This window comes from Danio aesculapii, chromosome 10, assembly GCF_903798145.1.
Source record: "Danio aesculapii chromosome 10, fDanAes4.1, whole genome shotgun sequence".
NCBI classification, from domain to species: Eukaryota; Metazoa; Chordata; class Actinopteri; order Cypriniformes; family Danionidae; genus Danio; species Danio aesculapii.
This window is the reverse complement of record NC_079444.1, coordinates 17,775,152-17,792,763: the sequence shown is the minus strand read 5'-3', so window position 1 is coordinate 17,792,763 and position 17,612 is coordinate 17,775,152. Positions and strand designations below refer to the sequence as shown.

The following is a 17,612-nucleotide window of genomic DNA, read 5'->3' as shown; positions in this document are numbered from 1 at the left end:
AAGTGACTTGTTGTCTCACAGTGAAGCCATTCAGATGGTGAAGACTGAAGCTGAGAGATGAACCGGCGCTACATCTGTAAGTTTCTATTTATATTGCAGTTTTATCTCTGTTTTTATGGCCTATTTTCTAGCACAGATAAACATTCACGCAGAGGAACCAGTTGTTCCGGTCGATCAGCATAAAAAGCTGCAAAAATGTTTCTTGGTGTGTTGTATAAACATGGGGCTGGATAGATTTTGTTGAACAATGAGGTTGCAGGCTTTTAAAACAGCGTAGGAGGAAGAATTGAGTTTGTTACTGAAAGAAAAACAACAAAAATGTGTTTTTTCTTTCACAGTAATGCAGTATACATTTTGTCTTGTGATTATGAGGGAAAATGGGGTATTTTTTGGGAGGCAGCATTTAGTGTAGCATTTTATATTTAGCTATATTTAGTTTAATATTTATAAATATTAATTGTGAGATTAAAACATAAACAGTTAAAATGAAAGTCAAAATATAATATGGTCTTTGTAAAGTCCAAATCTAATAGTATATATATTTATGTTAAAATGTTTTGATATTAAGATTATCTGTTTCATTTCATATTTCATAAATATTTTGACTTCTATGTCAAAATGAAAATCTATTGTTTTAGGCTTATTTTTAATGTCACAATTAATACTTTTAAAAACATTAAATATTCATATTTGCTAATATCTTTTTGGGGTGATTTCTATCTTCAATAAGTTGTTGCATCAAAATCTAGGCTTTTCTAATAATTTTTACTTTAGGTTTTACTGCTTAATTTTCACTTTTTACATTTTAATTAGGACTTATTATTTCATCATTTTCTTTACTTGCTTTACTCTTTTTTTCTCATATTATTTTTTTTTCATAATTCCTGATTTTTTTACTAAAACAAAAAGTTAAATTATTAAACATATTTAATATCCTTTCTAATTTACATCTAATTTTTATTTAATTTATGTATTTTGGTGCATTTAAACAAAACTGATTTATTAAACAGATATATTTATTAAACAGATATATTATATTATTATTAAGCAACCAAAAAAAAAAGGACAACCTACAAAATTTCAACTAAATTTTTTACATTTTTTGCTTCTCTTGATTTTTCCTCTTTTTTTTTAATTTGTATTTAATATTTTTCTATTGTGGGCTAATAATTCTGACTTCAACTGTATATTAAAAAAAAAAAAAAAAAATATATATATATATATATATACTGTAGTACTGTGAGTACTGTGAACTTAATCCATTTGAGTAAACAAAGCAATCTGAGCACAATAAAACCCAATAAATGAAGAAATCTCAATCCAAATGAGTACTGTAAAACCCAATTGACTGTTATATATTATTTTTTTATGCCATAAGTATTAACCAATAATTACCACTTTTTAATATTATAATTAGGAATTATTACCTAATAATTTTTATTCTTGCTCATAATTTAGCTTTTTTTATCGATTTTTATATTTCATAATTATAACTTTTTAAATTAAAACCACAACTTGTTTAGTAATTTTTGTAGTTATTAGTAATTTTAACAATCTACTTAATTTACCAATTTAAAAAAGATCAAATCAATTCTAATGTAGCTAAATGGGCTTTCATAGTGATATATATGAAAATTAAACCCTTTCAACTAATCATTTATTAAGTTTATTTTAACATTCTACTTAACTTACCAAATAAAATAAAAATAACCCCAAAATCTAATGTGGATAAAATTGGCTTCCATAGTGATATATATATATATATATATATATATATATATATATATATATATATATATATATATATATATATATATATATATATATATATATATATATATATATATATAATAAAAGCATTTTCAACTAGATTTATTAAGTCTTATTTTAATCATGAATCAAAAAAGACGCATTCAAAACGAATCAAAAATAAAATGTCTGTTTTTTCTTCAGTCCCTTTTCATTTCCAGGCTTAAACGTGTTTCTTCAAGACTTCAATCTGCTGAATGGGAGGAAGTGGCACAAAAAGCCCTGTCCAAACATGAATGTACAAAATCGCTGCTGCAACAAAAGGTACTGAAAGTTCAAAATATGGTCCTCAGCAAGACACGCTCATTATCTTTCTCACAGTCACTTTCAGTCGCGCTCCTTTTCTCTCTCTTTACTTTCATCTCTCACAGATGTCGAAAATGGCCTTGCGTTACACGAACAAGCTTGTCCCCGTTGTCCTCATTTATGATATTGAATGTGTTCATCCTGTTTCTCACAGCAAGTAAGTTTCTTAGCAAAAAAATAAACCTTGATGTACTTTTTTAGATAAGCCAGGTTTACGCTGCACATTCAGCTAAAGTTTTCTCAATTAGTACTGAAACTTTTTCCTTCATTCAAGTCATTGATCTACGCATATGATGGGATTAACAGAATCCAAATCCAGATATTAGTCATTTGGAGAGTTTCATTACAAGAGCTAATGTGAATCATTCATGAGTCCATATGAAAGCAAGGAATATGAGGGATTTTGAAATTACAGGCTAATTGAAATAATCATCTGGACGACATACTGTTGAAATAAAAGCTGAATGACCTAGAAAGAATGGACTTTTTGATGATAAGAGTTTATGTCATTCTCTCTCTCTATATATATACTCATACACATACATAAATGCATACATAGACATATACATACATACTGTATCTATTCAACAATATATAATGAAAGTCTGTAGAAAACTTTTCTTACAAAAGAGGAGATCTAATTCGCCATTTAAACCTTGAAGTCTAGTCACTTTTAATGTATAGATCCAAAGGTCTCTCTCCGTTTTAATCTTTTTATTCTGTCTCCTCCCCTTGTAGAATTAAAAGTTAGGATTTTCACTTTGAAATTGTTTTTTAAAATAGTACTTTTCAATTGATTTGGTCAAATATAGCCTGTGGTTAAAGCCCTACAACATACAGTATTTATACCTAGAATTAGAATTTTGGAATAACTGTGTTACTAATAACTGTTTGCATATAAAGGACTACAAATATTACAATGATGTGAGATTTTTTTTAGCCATTGTGTAAATATATAATCATATTTGAGATGTGGCTGGGTGTATTAAATGGTCATTTCTTTTACTTAAGACAAACAATTATTTTCTCAAAATTTAGATTTTTTTAATCGTTATTATGTTATTTTGATGGTCCCTTTAACGCATTTTGTTGAATTTAAGTCACATTGCATCTGCCAACTAACTCTAATTAGATTATAAGTAAACTGTTAGGTTGGGGTTAGGGTTAGTGTAAGTTGACGTGTATTTGTTGACATTTTGCTGTATTTGGCTTAACCGTTCATGGGTGGCTCGCCAATGTATTAGATGACTCTAATACATACAATAAGTAAGCTGACCAAAGTTCTTATGGGGAGAAGACTTTATTGAAGACAATCAATAGTGCAGTTCCTCAGCAGTGATGTTAACTCGTCGGTCTTCAAGTAACTTCAAGTAACAAGTAACCTAAAGTACTGTCTGTGAGACAGTAGCAACAAACAAACCATTCTGTGTTTACGAGGCTCAGCAGGACCCTCTTATCAGATGTTTCAGCTGTTGTTTTGCTTATACCCATTGAGATTGTGAAAGGGTCACACCTATTGTAAAGGGTCATTTAGTTTACACTTATCAGCTTTGGGGGGTTGAGGCACACGTCACCCCAACATACACAGACTTGATCACATCAGAGTTCATTCAATGTAAATTCACCTGAACCAAAATGCACACAATCTTTCAACATGTAATGCAATTATTAGTCAACAAAATGTGCAATAGGGACCATCAAAATAAAGTTTTACCTTTTAATCTTATATTTTCAACTGTAATAAGTGTATTAAAGTTACAGTTGTGTTTTTGTCATATTTATGTTTCATCTCATAATTTGTATTAGTCGATTATTAATATTAATTTCAATCTTATTACCTTTTATCTCAGAATTCTGACTTGTTAAAATTACTATTTAATATATCATAACAGTCATAATTATAAAGTAATATTTCATAAATGTAAACCTTCTGTTATAATATCTAATGATTTAATATTTTTATTTTTATTTTTTACTTTTAAGCTAATAATTTCAGTGTTTGATTTCACACTTTTCTTTGTCATATTTGTTTTCTGTCAATATCATTATTTCTTAACTCAAAATGTATTTATGATTTAGTATTTCAATTCAATTCAATTCACCCTTATTTTTATAGCGCTTTTACTATGTGGATTGTGTCAAAGCACCTTCACATAGAAGATCATAGTAAAATGAAACAGAATCAGTTCAGTTTTCAGTGTTTATGTTCAGTTCAGTTTAGCTCAGTTCAGTGTAGTTTAATAATCACTACTAAGAGTACAAACACTGAAGAGCAAATCCATCGATGCGCATACAGATCCTGAACCATGCAAGCCAGTGGCGACAGCAGAGAGAAAAAAAACTCCACCAATTATTTCAGAATTTAGATTTTTTTTATGGCATAATTGTGTCTTACCAAAACGCATGATAAAACTAACTGTGGCAAAAATTTAATTATAAATAAATTTAAATGTATATATAGTATAACATATAACAAAACAGGAATATATGTGTAACCACTGCCTTATTTTACTCATAAATTCACATACACACACACACACACAAGAAATTCTACAAATGCAAATTCTAAATCTGCAAATATCCAGAAACAGATATCTATTAGCCTCCGGGTTTTCCTTTTTGACTGAACAGCTCTTTGTTCTCTTTAGAATTTTTAATATCTGAATTTTTTGGCAGAAGTGACAGTGGCGATGAAAGTGACCTCCAGTGGCCCGCAGACAATGCAAATGGCTCAAGGGGAATCTGTTACACTAGACTGCACCTACACGTCTGGTCCAGCAGACACAGGAGAGCTTGACATTGAGTGGTCAGTCATCAGCCCAGACACCACCAAAAAAGACCAGATGGTGCGTAAGGAAGCCAGTCAGTATGTGATGTGATAACGTATGAAAACTGTACGCTTCTGGGTCCAAGCCTCTACTCATTTAAATTGAGGAAAATCTCAATAGCCTTTTATGACAACTGTTTAATTATATATCACACATTAAAGCAGATATTTCATAAAATCATGGTGTAAACAATACAATTTCTGGACTTGCTGCATCTCAGACACCAATTTTAGAACAATTTATAAAGATAATTCACTGTCTGACCATTTGAAATTAAGCATAAGCATTAGGATTCATAATTTTCAATAGTAATACAGCACCCTGTGAGTGTATATTAGTACCATTAGTTGTTCACTTATAGCATCTGATAGAGCTTTTGAACACAGAAACTGGTGTCAGACATATTGTATCCAGGAAATTAAAGTCAAAAGGCCACCCTGGGCACTGGTTTATGTTTAAATGTATTTTTACAATTATTGATTTATTTATTTTTTAAAGATACTATAGCACTTATTCATTAGATACGTTTTATTATCATGAGAAATGTAAGGGATAATGTGTTAGAGGATTTTAAAAATATAATCATGCATGATGCAGTGTCACCACCTGAAGCAATTTTATTATCGTACAGCAAGCCGTTGATTATCCAATTATTCCATGGTTATTTGCCAAGGTTTGTAGGCAAGTTGAAATTGTAAAGTTCTTGGCAGCCCAATATTTGACCAAATTTTTATCAGTTTTGAATCAACTACAAGCAGTATCAGAGAGAGCTCATGACATGGGCATATCTAATAAGTCATATAGTAACGTGTTAGCTACCTCTTCGCAAAAAAGTTCAGCATATTTAGTTAATCCTCATTGGCTCCCATGTATAAGCACACATTTTGTGCATTCAAATTTGCTCAAACAACAAAAGAAAAACTCCACAATATTGTTTTAATGACTTTTAAAATAAAAATCACAATAACAATCGGTGTAAGACTGCAATTGTCAGCCAGATAAGAGAACAGTATTAGATTTACTCTCCTGCACATAGTGTAGATTCTGTACTGAAAACACCTCACATAAACATTAAAAAAAAAATTTATTTAAAGCAAAAATGATATTATACACAGTATAGCTTAAGTATAGGCTTCATAAATGTATTTTTTTAAGAATCTAAAAAATTATTAAAGGTTTTCCAGGATTTAATATTCTGCTGACCGTTGAAACATGTCATCACTGTCTTATGAAAAGGGTTTGTTATGTATAGCAAATTGTACTGTAGCATGTTTTAGTTCAATGCAATCTCACAGCAATTCGTAATTTTTTGCTTTAGTGGCTAATTTGTATGAATTCGTACAATCTAATTCGTACAATTTAGTACGATTTGCTCATCACACAATGTCGGTTGGGGTTAGGTGCCATGCCTCCTTTTTCAAATCATACATTTTCATACGACTGAACTCTTATGAATTCGTACGAATTAGCCACTAAACTGACAAAATGTAAAATACTTACGTTTCCTTGTGAGATCAGGCTGGTTAGTTACCACTTTGCAAGTATTTTTGAGTATATATTTTGTGAGTTGGTTGTTTAACATCTGCTTTTGAGGGAACACATTGGTGTCCTCAAGATTACAGAGAAATGAAGGCTCTGGCAACTGTCAATATACTGTAGTTACTACTAATGCTTGGGGGAAGTGGCTTTATTTTGAACTGTGATCAAGACTTTCTGGAACTACCTGTGCAATAAGCTATTGTATTGCACACCTTTTCTAGCCAATCAGAATCAAGAATTTCATCAGACCACAAAATATAGTTATTTTAGTTGGGACTAGTACTTATTACTAGATAGTTGTCTTTCATTAGAAACTAATGAAATTCAATTAAACTCGATTCAATTAAAAGTCCTGCTAGTAAAATAAATAAATACAAATTTTGTGGTTAAAATTGTGATTGAATGTGTATTCCAAAATGACTTTCAGCTAACTGATCTTGTAATATGTTGTCCATTAGATCATATCATACACAGGAGGAAGACGATATACTTATGGTGACCCTGCTTTGATGAAAGGTCTGGACTTCACGGCTCCAGATCCTGGTCAAGGAGATGCGTCTCTGTCTATTGCCTCTCTGACTGACAGTCATGCTGGAACATATCAGTGCAAGGTCAAAAAGGCACCAGGGGTCGACAGCCGCAAAATATCACTGGTTGTGATGGGTAATGTCACTTTTTTTCAAGACTTTACTGGATATTAATGTATTTTTGAAAAGGGAATTGTTTTTCCTATGCCAGTTAAAGATGAAAAGATAGTGCTAAGTACATTATTGTGAATCAGAACTATCAAAACATTTCTGTGTTTGTTTAAAATGACAGTCACCTTCCAACTGGTGATTGGGCCAAAGTCAATGTCAAAGTCTTTTAGTACTATTTATTCAGATTTTATAGTGCATCATAAAACATTAAACAAACAACATAAAAGAGAATAACAGAATAGCAACATAAAATGAAAACAACACAGGCTCATTGGAGATATGTGCCCAGGACAGCATTTTTGGTAACCATTGTTCGGGGCTAAATACGATAAATACGAAAATCTCAAATACGATAATGGGCCACGTTTGCTAATAATTTGGGCCGTTTACACATCCTTCTCGTGTGCTGCTGATTATCAAAAGTTATTAAGTTGGGTTTAGGTATTGATATTAGGGATGTAGAATAAGATCATGCAGAATATTAACTTTATAAGTACTAAACAGAGAATATCTTAATATAGGTAGGTAATAAGCCACTAGTTAATAGTGAGAATCGGTCACTAAAGTGTTACCATAGTAGTTAGAGTATTTATTTTATAGCAAGCAGATTCGTTACTTGTCACTACTGAAGTAAGTAGTAAAATCTAATAAATAAGTAATATCTATTCGGGAACTAATATCTAACAAGTAATCACTTATGTGTAAAAAGAGGTAATATCTAATGACTAAGTGGCAGTATTCCATAAATAAGAGCTACTATCTTTTTTTGTCAATTAAGTTTTATTGAAGACACAGATTTAGAAAGAAAATAATTCTCTGTTTGCATATTTTGCCCACATATAACATAGGCAAAGCAAATAAGAAAATAAATAAAAAATAAATAAATAAAAAAGGAAAAACAATATGAAAATCATAATAATAAATTAAAAAATCCACCCACATAACAAGCAAACTTGATACAAATACCTGTTTGAACAAGAGAGTATGATGACTTAGTATATTAAAACATTACAGAAATGATGCATTATTATGAGTTTTTTTCTAAGTAACAGATAAAAGGATTCCAAATTTGATCAAAATGTTCAAGTTTTCTTCTCAAATTGTATCTAATTTGCACCAAATGTAACATAGAGGTAATTTCTCCAAGTCACAGTTTACATGTAGGGGATTCCTTTTTCTCCAAAAGAGTAGCAGTAGCTTCTTGGCAGTAGTTAAAATTTATGAGAGCAATTGTGTATTTGACAACAAATGCGTTTGTTCAGAGAATCCCAGAATTAAAAGCATTGGATCTGGTTGTAATTGCAACTTCAACACCTCAGAAAGCACTTCAAAAATTCCGCTCCAATAATTCTGTATCTTTGAACAAAAATAAAACTGAGATAGATCTACATCTGATGAATTACATTTGTCGCAAAGAGGTGAAAGAGCTAGAGTCTCATGAATATTATGCTCTCTTTTAGAAATGTACTACCTAGAAAAATAGTAGTTATAACTAAATGATAATAGCTATTGAGTAATTACTACTACTATGGAAAAGTGTATCTAGAAATCAAGTACAAGTAAGAACAAATATATAGAACAAATGTTAGTTACTTATTAATTTATAGAATAAATGTTAAAGTGAAAAGAAGTAGGATGAGAACTAGTATAGATTTAATCAGAAATAGCAGGCTGTTCTAAAATGTAGGGTCTTGCAGTATACTACAGCAAAGACACCGTGTCCACTTTGTACAGAAGAAGAGAGAAAAGTATTTGTGTCCCTGATCTGAAAGCTCTAAAGGGATTATGTAAAACTAAAACATCAGAGAGATGCGATATGCAAGATTATTCAAACACTTGTAAGCAAATAAAAGGATTTTAACATCAACTCATAAAAGTGGAGTAAAGCCAGTGGGGTGAATTTTTCCTCCTACTTTAGCAGATGTGTTGCTTAGCTAAAGCAAGACAACAAGAAACACACCAATGTGTTAAAATCCTATCAAACATAGCTCTGTTGGTTAAAGTATGGCATGAATGAAGATTTCTGATAATCGTTTGAATCCTGCAGTCATGTATTTCCAAAAATGAAATGGCTTTGTGAGCAAAAAATGGTCAGGACTTGATTTTGTCAGTTGGGAATTGATTGGATGGTTGTTTATTTTCGTGGTTTCTATTTAAGGAATGTCTGTTTACTTGGTGGTCATTTTTGCAACGTCTTTTGGCAGCTATTTTGGACATCTAAGACCATTCCAATCTACTTCAGCAGTTATTATAATTGTTCCAAAAATGTTGCTTGTGCTCAAACAGCTTTGAAAAGCTTAAATTTCAGTTCCGCTTTTCAGGACACTGTCTGTCTCTGTGCTAATTAAAGCTGGGAGGTAAAAAAATTACATTACCAATTGGTTAAAATCAAAGAATATGAGTGTGCTTTACAATGCATCATAAAACAAACAAAACAACAAAACATTAAAAAGAAAACATTTAGAAATGCTGGAGTTAGGGTAACCGTGTTTATACCAGAATACAAAAAGTGGCAGAAATTTCCTGTTCAAAGGTTTGAGAAAAAAGGAAAGGCTTAACTTTGATCAGCAGATGGAGATAGAAAACACAAGATCTAACAGTTTACTTGCCAGGTTTCAAATCTGTAGCAGTGCACGCAGATTCTTGAGTTTTAAGGTTATTATTTAAGTTTCAAGGTGATGTAATTAAGGATGAGGAATCGGGCTAGCATCTTGCTTTTATGTTTATTTAAATGTAAAAATTAAAATAGCAGACTTCCACATTTTAATAATCCTCTAAACAAGCCAACAAATGTCTCATTAACAGAGCATTTAATGTCATCTGGATAACCATCAGAGGACACATAACATTTGATAAATATTCAAATATATATTTAAAAATGGAAAAGGGACCAATACAGAGCCCTTCCGAACCTTCAACCCATGTGAGCAGCAGAGGAGACAGAGGAGCCAAAACGGTTCATCAAATATGCTCAAAAATGCTAACTTTTGAAGATGGTTTCATCTCAAAATTATCATCTCTTCGTAAACAAACAAACAAACAAAAAAAAAACGGTTTAGTGAATATAGTAACATTATGGACATGCGTATTATGTGTTCAATCTATTTGACAACTTGACAACCAAAACGACAATGGTGGATTATTGACCTTATTCTTCAATGCAGGAGTGCGCGCGTTTTTGTGATTGTTTTAGAACTTCCGATTCAGTTGCCTATGGGAGAAATGACTAGGAATAATAAACAGCAAAAACGGTCAAACTACTTACTCTACAAACAAGTGTTTGCATTACAATACAGACAAAGTAAAATAGTATAATAAGAAAATATCAGTTTGCAACACCAAGCAGCAAAACGAGCTGTTTTTAACGTTTAAAAATGAATGGAAGTGAATGAGACCGGAAGTTTTGAGCCAAAATTATTCAAATGGCTGCGCCCACTCGTACGCGGAGAATATGGTGAATAGGACTGCTCAAGATTATAGTTGTGCTGCTCAAGATACTGTACTGAGATGCCTATAGTCACTCAGTAGATTTTTAGTTTTGTTGTGTAAATATACACTAAAAGAGATCCTTTCAACCCAATAAGAAACTCAAGTCATGTCAAAAGCAGAGCTGAGATCCAGCAATACTAATAAATTAATCTCACACAAGCAGATCTTCAGACTGGAATCCACAGCAGCTTTTATTGGTCAAGGACCACTCATCACTCAGCCTTCTCACTCACATGTAAACAGTTTTGCTGAGTTCCAATTCACATACTTATACACCCTAAAAGTATGTACTTTTTTGTGAAGGAAAAGCAGGCTATATACGTTTGAGTGTGTAACAGAAGAGTATGCAAGCTTTGGGACATACTGTACTACTTCCTCCTTAACAGATCTTTATGTTGCCTAATTCCGTCACCTGTCAATCATCTCGACACATCTTCCACATTTCTTTCATATTAAATTACCTACCTTATTATAGAAGCAGCAGCAGGTTAATCTGCCATTCGTGAGTCTTTCATGCAGAGAATCTCCTCAGGTCATTGGGTAATTCAGAGGATAATGTCCAAATATCTTGATATAAGTTCACATTGCTGTTGCACATGAGACGTTACATGGAAAACATGGTTTAAATATGTTCCTGTTGGTTAGATATTGATTAAGTAATTCGAACATCTTTACCGGAGACTGTACTTGACGGTTGGTCTTGCTTGTCTGCCATGTTTGTAGTTTGTTTACCCGAGTTTGTAGTTCTAATCAAATTCACATCCAACATGCAATGTGTTGTGGGCAATATTAGCGGTATGGACGCTTCTACACTTTGGATTTTCAACATACTATGGTTTGGGACATTCTAATTTTATTTTTGAATACTATTTAGGATGGATAGTAGCTATGCAAATTGGGACGCATCATTGTTTTGTTTTGGATCACATGTGGTTTTCTTTATGTAACTTCCAGGTCTCTAGATTAACTTCAAGGTCCAAATACTCTTGGAAGTATTTTAAAGAATCTAGACTGTAAACTATACATTTTTTTAGCAATTTAATTACGAGTAAGTAAAATGTCACATATGTAATCAAGATGGCTTCTTCCGTGGTTTGATTTCATGAAGACTTGAAAAATCATGCTGCATCCATGTAATGGTATAATTACTATATACATTCAAAATGATGTTTTATTCTAAGCTCTTCTCACATACTTTAATTGTGCGTTTCCATGGCAACAATGTCAATAATTAAACTAATGGAACAGTTAAGTGGTACAGCAGCTACATGGTAAAAGTCGTAGCTCTCAGAAATATCCAAATTTGCGAGGTCTAATTAGTTCGACGAGGATACGAAGTGTTTTCACAAGTTGTAATCTTGTAATTATAGTAATTATGCACTGACCTTACCTTGCATTCACAACAGGGCTCAACCATTAAGGTACTTTTGGGGGCTGGGGAGGCTATCAGATTGTAAGAGAGGCAACCTATTTCAACCTAACTTTTTTTAAACGCCCAACAAAACTAATAAATTCTGTTTAGGACTTTTTTTGGAGGATTGTTTTGAACAGAAGAATACTTGTGGAAAGCAGCCGTGCGGCATTTCTGTCAGCAGTGCTTTTGATCCCCTACAGAATTGCACAAAGCATTAAATCAAGCAGTTTTAAACCGTTGTATGGGTGAATTGTGAGAGTTATTTGCGTGTCTCCGTGCCAGTGAGACCGTCTGTGCCGAATTGCTGGGTTGATGGCGGTGGAGGAGTGGGTGAAGCGGCGTCTCTCCTCTGCAGATCAGACGAGGGCTCCGCGCCGCTGCTGTACTCATGGAGGAGAGAGAGCGGAGGAGCGATTCCTGCAGACGCCACTCAGAGTAAGGGCGACCCCTGCTGGCTGCTGGGGGATGTACTGTTATTACACGCTGCTTGCAGTTTTGATTACCTGAAATGATTTGCAGGGCATCCGTTTAATAATTATGTTATTTTATTTTGATATCTAACTGATGGTGTTTGCAATAAATAAAGTGTACTACATGCATTATATATATATATATATATATATATATATATATATATATATATATATATATATATATATATATATATATATATATATATATATATATATATATATATATATATATATATATATATATCAGTTTATTAGGTGTATGGTTAATAAGGAAAAATATATATTTGGGATAAATATATGGCAGAATTTTTAAACAAATGAATGAATGAATGCAGTATGACCTAGCAGTGATTTTATTTATAAAAAATATATATTCCATGTGGAAAGTAAAATTCATGTATAGTTTTTGTATGGAATTTAGGGTCAAAAGTTGATATACAGGTATATCATAAATATTATGTCCAAACACAGATCAATGTTTGTACATATTCAATCTTAAATGTTATCATTTGAGTAAATTTGTTCACTTAATATTATATTATATATTCATTTTCTTGTCGGCTTATTCCCTTTATTAATCTGGGGTTGCCACAGCGGAATGAACCGCCAACTTATCCAGCATTTGTTTTACACAGCGGATGCCCTTCCAGTCACAACCTATCACTGGGAAACATCCATACACACACTCATACACTACGGTCAATTTTAGCATACCCAACTCACCTTGTCTTTGGGGAAAACCGGATCACCCGGAGAAAACCCACATGCCAACTGACCCAGCAGAGGCTCGAACCCGCGACCTTCTTGCTGTGAGGCGAACGTTCTACCCACTGCGCCACTGCATATTATATTATATTATATTATATTATATTATATTATATTATATTATATTATATTATATTATATTATATTATATTATATTATTTGTCAATTATCTGAAATAAAACAATGCTAATATATGAATCTGTTATTTAGTAAATGTTTATTCATAATGACTTACACAACATCATTCACACATATTAATTTTCATTCTTCTGTAATTATTAATGTGGAAACAAAACAATTTTTTGAATAAAATATGAAACCGTTATTAACATCTTTTTAGGGAGGGAAATAGGTCTTTAAAATATTATGTATTTATATTAGTATACAGTTTAAAAGTGTTATTATTTTAATTATCATAAAGGGTGTTTTCCTTTTCTTTTTTGTATTTAGATTCCCTCACGGGAGAACTTCTGATCAGTAATCTCTCCATAAGTCACACCGGTGTGTATTCCTGTGAGGTTTCCAACGCTGTAGGGAAAGAAAGCTGCCGACTAACCCTTCAAGCTGTAAAGCGTAAGTCAAGTGCATAAACACACTCCAGCGCTCATCACACCAGTTATCCTTCATTATAATTTTTTTCTGAATCATCCACAGCTCCTAATAGAGCAGGAGTGATAACAGGCACTGTCGTTGGCTGTTTACTGCTCATCATGATCGTCCTGCTCATTATCTGGCTCCTCGTCTTCAGATGCAACTGGAATCGACGGGAGAAAGAGTTCTCGAATGAGATTAGGTGATATTAAGCACTCCATTTTCCTCTATAAACGTCTTCCCATAATGCATGTTCCTGATTTAGAAGTATTGTCCTTGCTATAGGTATTTATAAACATCTTTTTTTTTTCAATGTAACATGTTAATATGTGGGCAAATGCTTGTAAATATAGGCTGTATTGTGTATGTTGATCATTTTAGTACATGTTTTGATAATTTTTTAATATATTTAGTGTTTGATATAGCCTATGTTTGAATGCATTTGCCCACTTGTTAACACGTTACATTGGAAGAAATTCTTTATCTGATAAAGCCATTTTATACAGCAAAGGTGGCATGGAAACCAAACCTGAAATGACATAAATTTACAAAAATGTGTATTTTACACGAACCGTTCAATGTAGCAAAGCATTACAACAAACATCTAAAGCTTCTAAATCTGGATCAAGGATCAAGCTTCTAAATCTGAAACATGATTCATCAAAGTCTTAATTTATATTAAGCACATGTGACATACTGTATGTTTAGCAAATGCATAAAAATATATATATTTTAAAGTATATTTCAGTTATTGTAAATATTCTTCAATGATTCTTTTTGTTTTAAATAATTAATTAAATATATAGTATATTTAGCAAAATATTTAGCAAATGTTTGAAGTATTTAAATAATTTTTGTCAAAAAAAAAAAAAAATATATATATATATATATTTTTTTTATTTTTTTTTTTTTTTTTTTTGATGGAAATTTCAGATGGCATTTAATAACACGATTCTAATAACTGATTTATTTTATAGTTGCCATGATGAAAGTAAATAATATTTCACTAGATATTTTTCAAGACACTAGTATTCTGCTTAAAGGGCTATTTAAAGGCTTATCTAGGTTAATTAGGTTATAGGCTAGGGTAGTATGTTAGGGTAGTTAGGCAAATCATTGTATAACAATGGTTTGTTCTGTAGACCAGTTTTCCCAACCCTGATCCTGGAGGCACACCAACAGTACATATTTTGGATGTCTCCCTTTTCTGACCCATTAACTTCAGGTGTTGGAGTCTCTTCTGATGTTATGATAAGTTGATTCAGGTGTGTTTGATTAGGGAGACATTGAAAATGTGTACTGTTGGTGTGCCTTCAGGAACAGGGTTGGGAAACACTGCTGTAGACTATCGAAAAAATGCTTAAGGCGGCTAATAATATTGACCTTAAAACAGCTCTGCACTGTTCAAAAGGGGGCTAATAATTCTGACTTCAACTATATTACCATATGAGCTTATTTTCATAATGATGACAAGACGTTCTGGCTCTGATATTTAAAAAAAAAACAGCTTTTTTGTTTCTTCTGTCCTTAAAGAGAAGATGCTCCTGCACCCGAGAGTCGCCCAACCAGCAGAGTCTCCAGCTTCCGCTCAGGTGTGGCCTACAGTCAGGTGGGACAAGTACAAAATGAACATCCAACCTCCAGCAACACCAGCTACAGCACAGCAAAATATGACAGCAGATTTGGTTATGCTGTGTGAGAGATGAAAATGAACAAAATGAACAAAACTGCCCCACAAAATCAAGAAGAGGGGGTAAAACAACCCTGAATATCACAAGCAAAGTGAAATATTTGCTGCATTACATTTAGATCTATGAACATTGCATCAGATTTGTATGTGGGTGTGTGCGTGTGTGTGTCCAGAGTTTTAAACAGAAATTCTCTTATCTTATCAACATTAACAAGCAGATACAATGTAAGTAAGAATTTTTTTACATTATAGATTATACATTTATTGACAATAACTTGATTAAGTTAAATGATTATTGGTTCTTGCATAACTTGTGATGGACTAACATCTGACTGGTGTGTTTTGTCTCTATAGCCAGAATATGACGTGTTGTTTCACAGGTACAAACTGTTTTTAACATGTATTTCATTAATCAACATTATTAATCATACACTCAAAAACTACTTTTTTACTTGTTCAAACTACTTTATTAAAATGAGCTGAGACAACAAAATTCTTGATATTTCATTGGGACAACTTAATTTTTGTATGTTCAATCCACATAAATTTGTGAATCCACACAAGTGTTGGGACAACATGAATGAATTGAGTGAAACCCTACATTATTTTACAGCTAAAGTATTGTAACCACACTTTTGGTCAAAATTGAGTTAAACCCTAAAAAGGATCTTGTGACATCTGTTCTGTCTTGTGACAAACTCTCTTGGTTCAATTTTATCCTGATTCAGAAAAAAACTGTGTCAAAATTGCAGTAATACAAAACCCAAGATGTAAAAAAACAACAACTTTAAAGGCATTTCGATGAGTTTATGTAGATACTGCATCTTGCCTTTGCATTAATCAGTAATAAATAAAAAATATTAATAAATAAAACAATAGCCATAATGTTGCAGTCCTGTAATTTATAGCCATTATATACTATAATATTTTGCATTTATAATCATTTTTTAAACAGTTTGTTAATAAATTTTCATAGAACATTTGAAAATGTTTTGATTGTGTACTGACACAACTACATTTAATAATGTATTAATTTCATTCACTTAGCTCTTATAAATGAACTGAAAAGGAATAGCCTATACTATAGTACAAAATATGATGAAATTTTGCTAATAACTACCCTTGGACATCTAAGAGTTACAGTATGTAACTTTTTTCTATAATTTTACCTTGATGAATTGTCTGAAGCCATTGATTGTGATTTAGTTTTGCTTGTGTATGTTTTTTAAACTCTGAAAGTGTGTTAGCCCATGCCTTCCCCACAGTTTTGGAGATAAATAATCTTCTATTGAAGAAACAAAGTCACTTAAATAGACTTTAATAGAATTTACTTTCTGACTATAAACTGGTTTGCATTCAGTAATATTGCCTTATAAAATATGAAATCAAAATGTCTTTGTTAATGTAATTATTTTCCATTCAGTTTAACAAGGATTCATATGAGTGAAGCACACATGATGAATTAAATTATAAGATGCAGAACCAGATCCGATCAATTCAGGTAATATAATCTAAAATAAAAAGGCCTAATGGTAATATTTGTTTGTGAGGAGAGCCTCGATTGTTGACGTTTTTTAAACATGATGTAACAAATTATGTTTTTTTTCCCATGAGATTTAAAGGTTGACGTGATGACTGAAAATGAACTTTGTGTTTGTGTATTTTCAAACAATGTCTGCTTTGCTGTTGTTGTTGTTGTTTTGCTTATTTGACCATTTTTTTTTTGTTTTTTTTTGTACTAGAACAACGTTTGGATGGATATTTGTTTGTGAATATGAAAAAATATGTTGTTTTCTTCAGCATTTGTTGAACTGATATTTGCTGATGCTATACTGAAAGGTTGAATTTTTATGAGTTGCAATAAAAAATTAAGAAAACCTTGTTTATGGGTGACATAAACAATAACATTTTTAATCTGTTGCTGACAATATGTCTTTACTTTGCTTTCTCAAATACAGTATACTGAAAAAAGTGTTGCTAGCAAAACTGTTGCAAACTATTTATTTGTGT

General features: G+C 31.9%; 1 protein-coding gene across 2 annotated transcripts; it reads left to right on the top strand.

Annotated features, from left to right (window-relative positions):
• On the top strand, positions 1 to 17,455 carry vsig8a (V-set and immunoglobulin domain containing 8a). Of its 2 annotated transcripts, XM_056466963.1 has the most exons (9): positions 1 to 76; positions 1,954 to 2,073; positions 2,181 to 2,272; positions 4,792 to 4,961; positions 6,941 to 7,145; positions 12,366 to 12,518; positions 13,772 to 13,894; positions 13,976 to 14,114; positions 15,446 to 17,455. In XM_056466963.1, exons 2-9 carry the CDS (start codon positions 2,042 to 2,044, stop codon positions 15,609 to 15,611), a joined length of 1,080 nt encoding a protein of 359 aa, XP_056322938.1. In that variant the 5' UTR covers positions 1 to 76; positions 1,954 to 2,041; the 3' UTR covers positions 15,612 to 17,455. The 2 variants fall into 2 exon arrangements, with proteins under 2 accessions (XP_056322938.1, XP_056322939.1); XM_056466964.1 differs by lacking the exons at positions 1 to 76; positions 1,954 to 2,073 and having other exon boundaries at positions 2,181 to 2,268.
• The last annotated feature ends 157 nt before the right edge of the window (positions 17,456 to 17,612 follow it).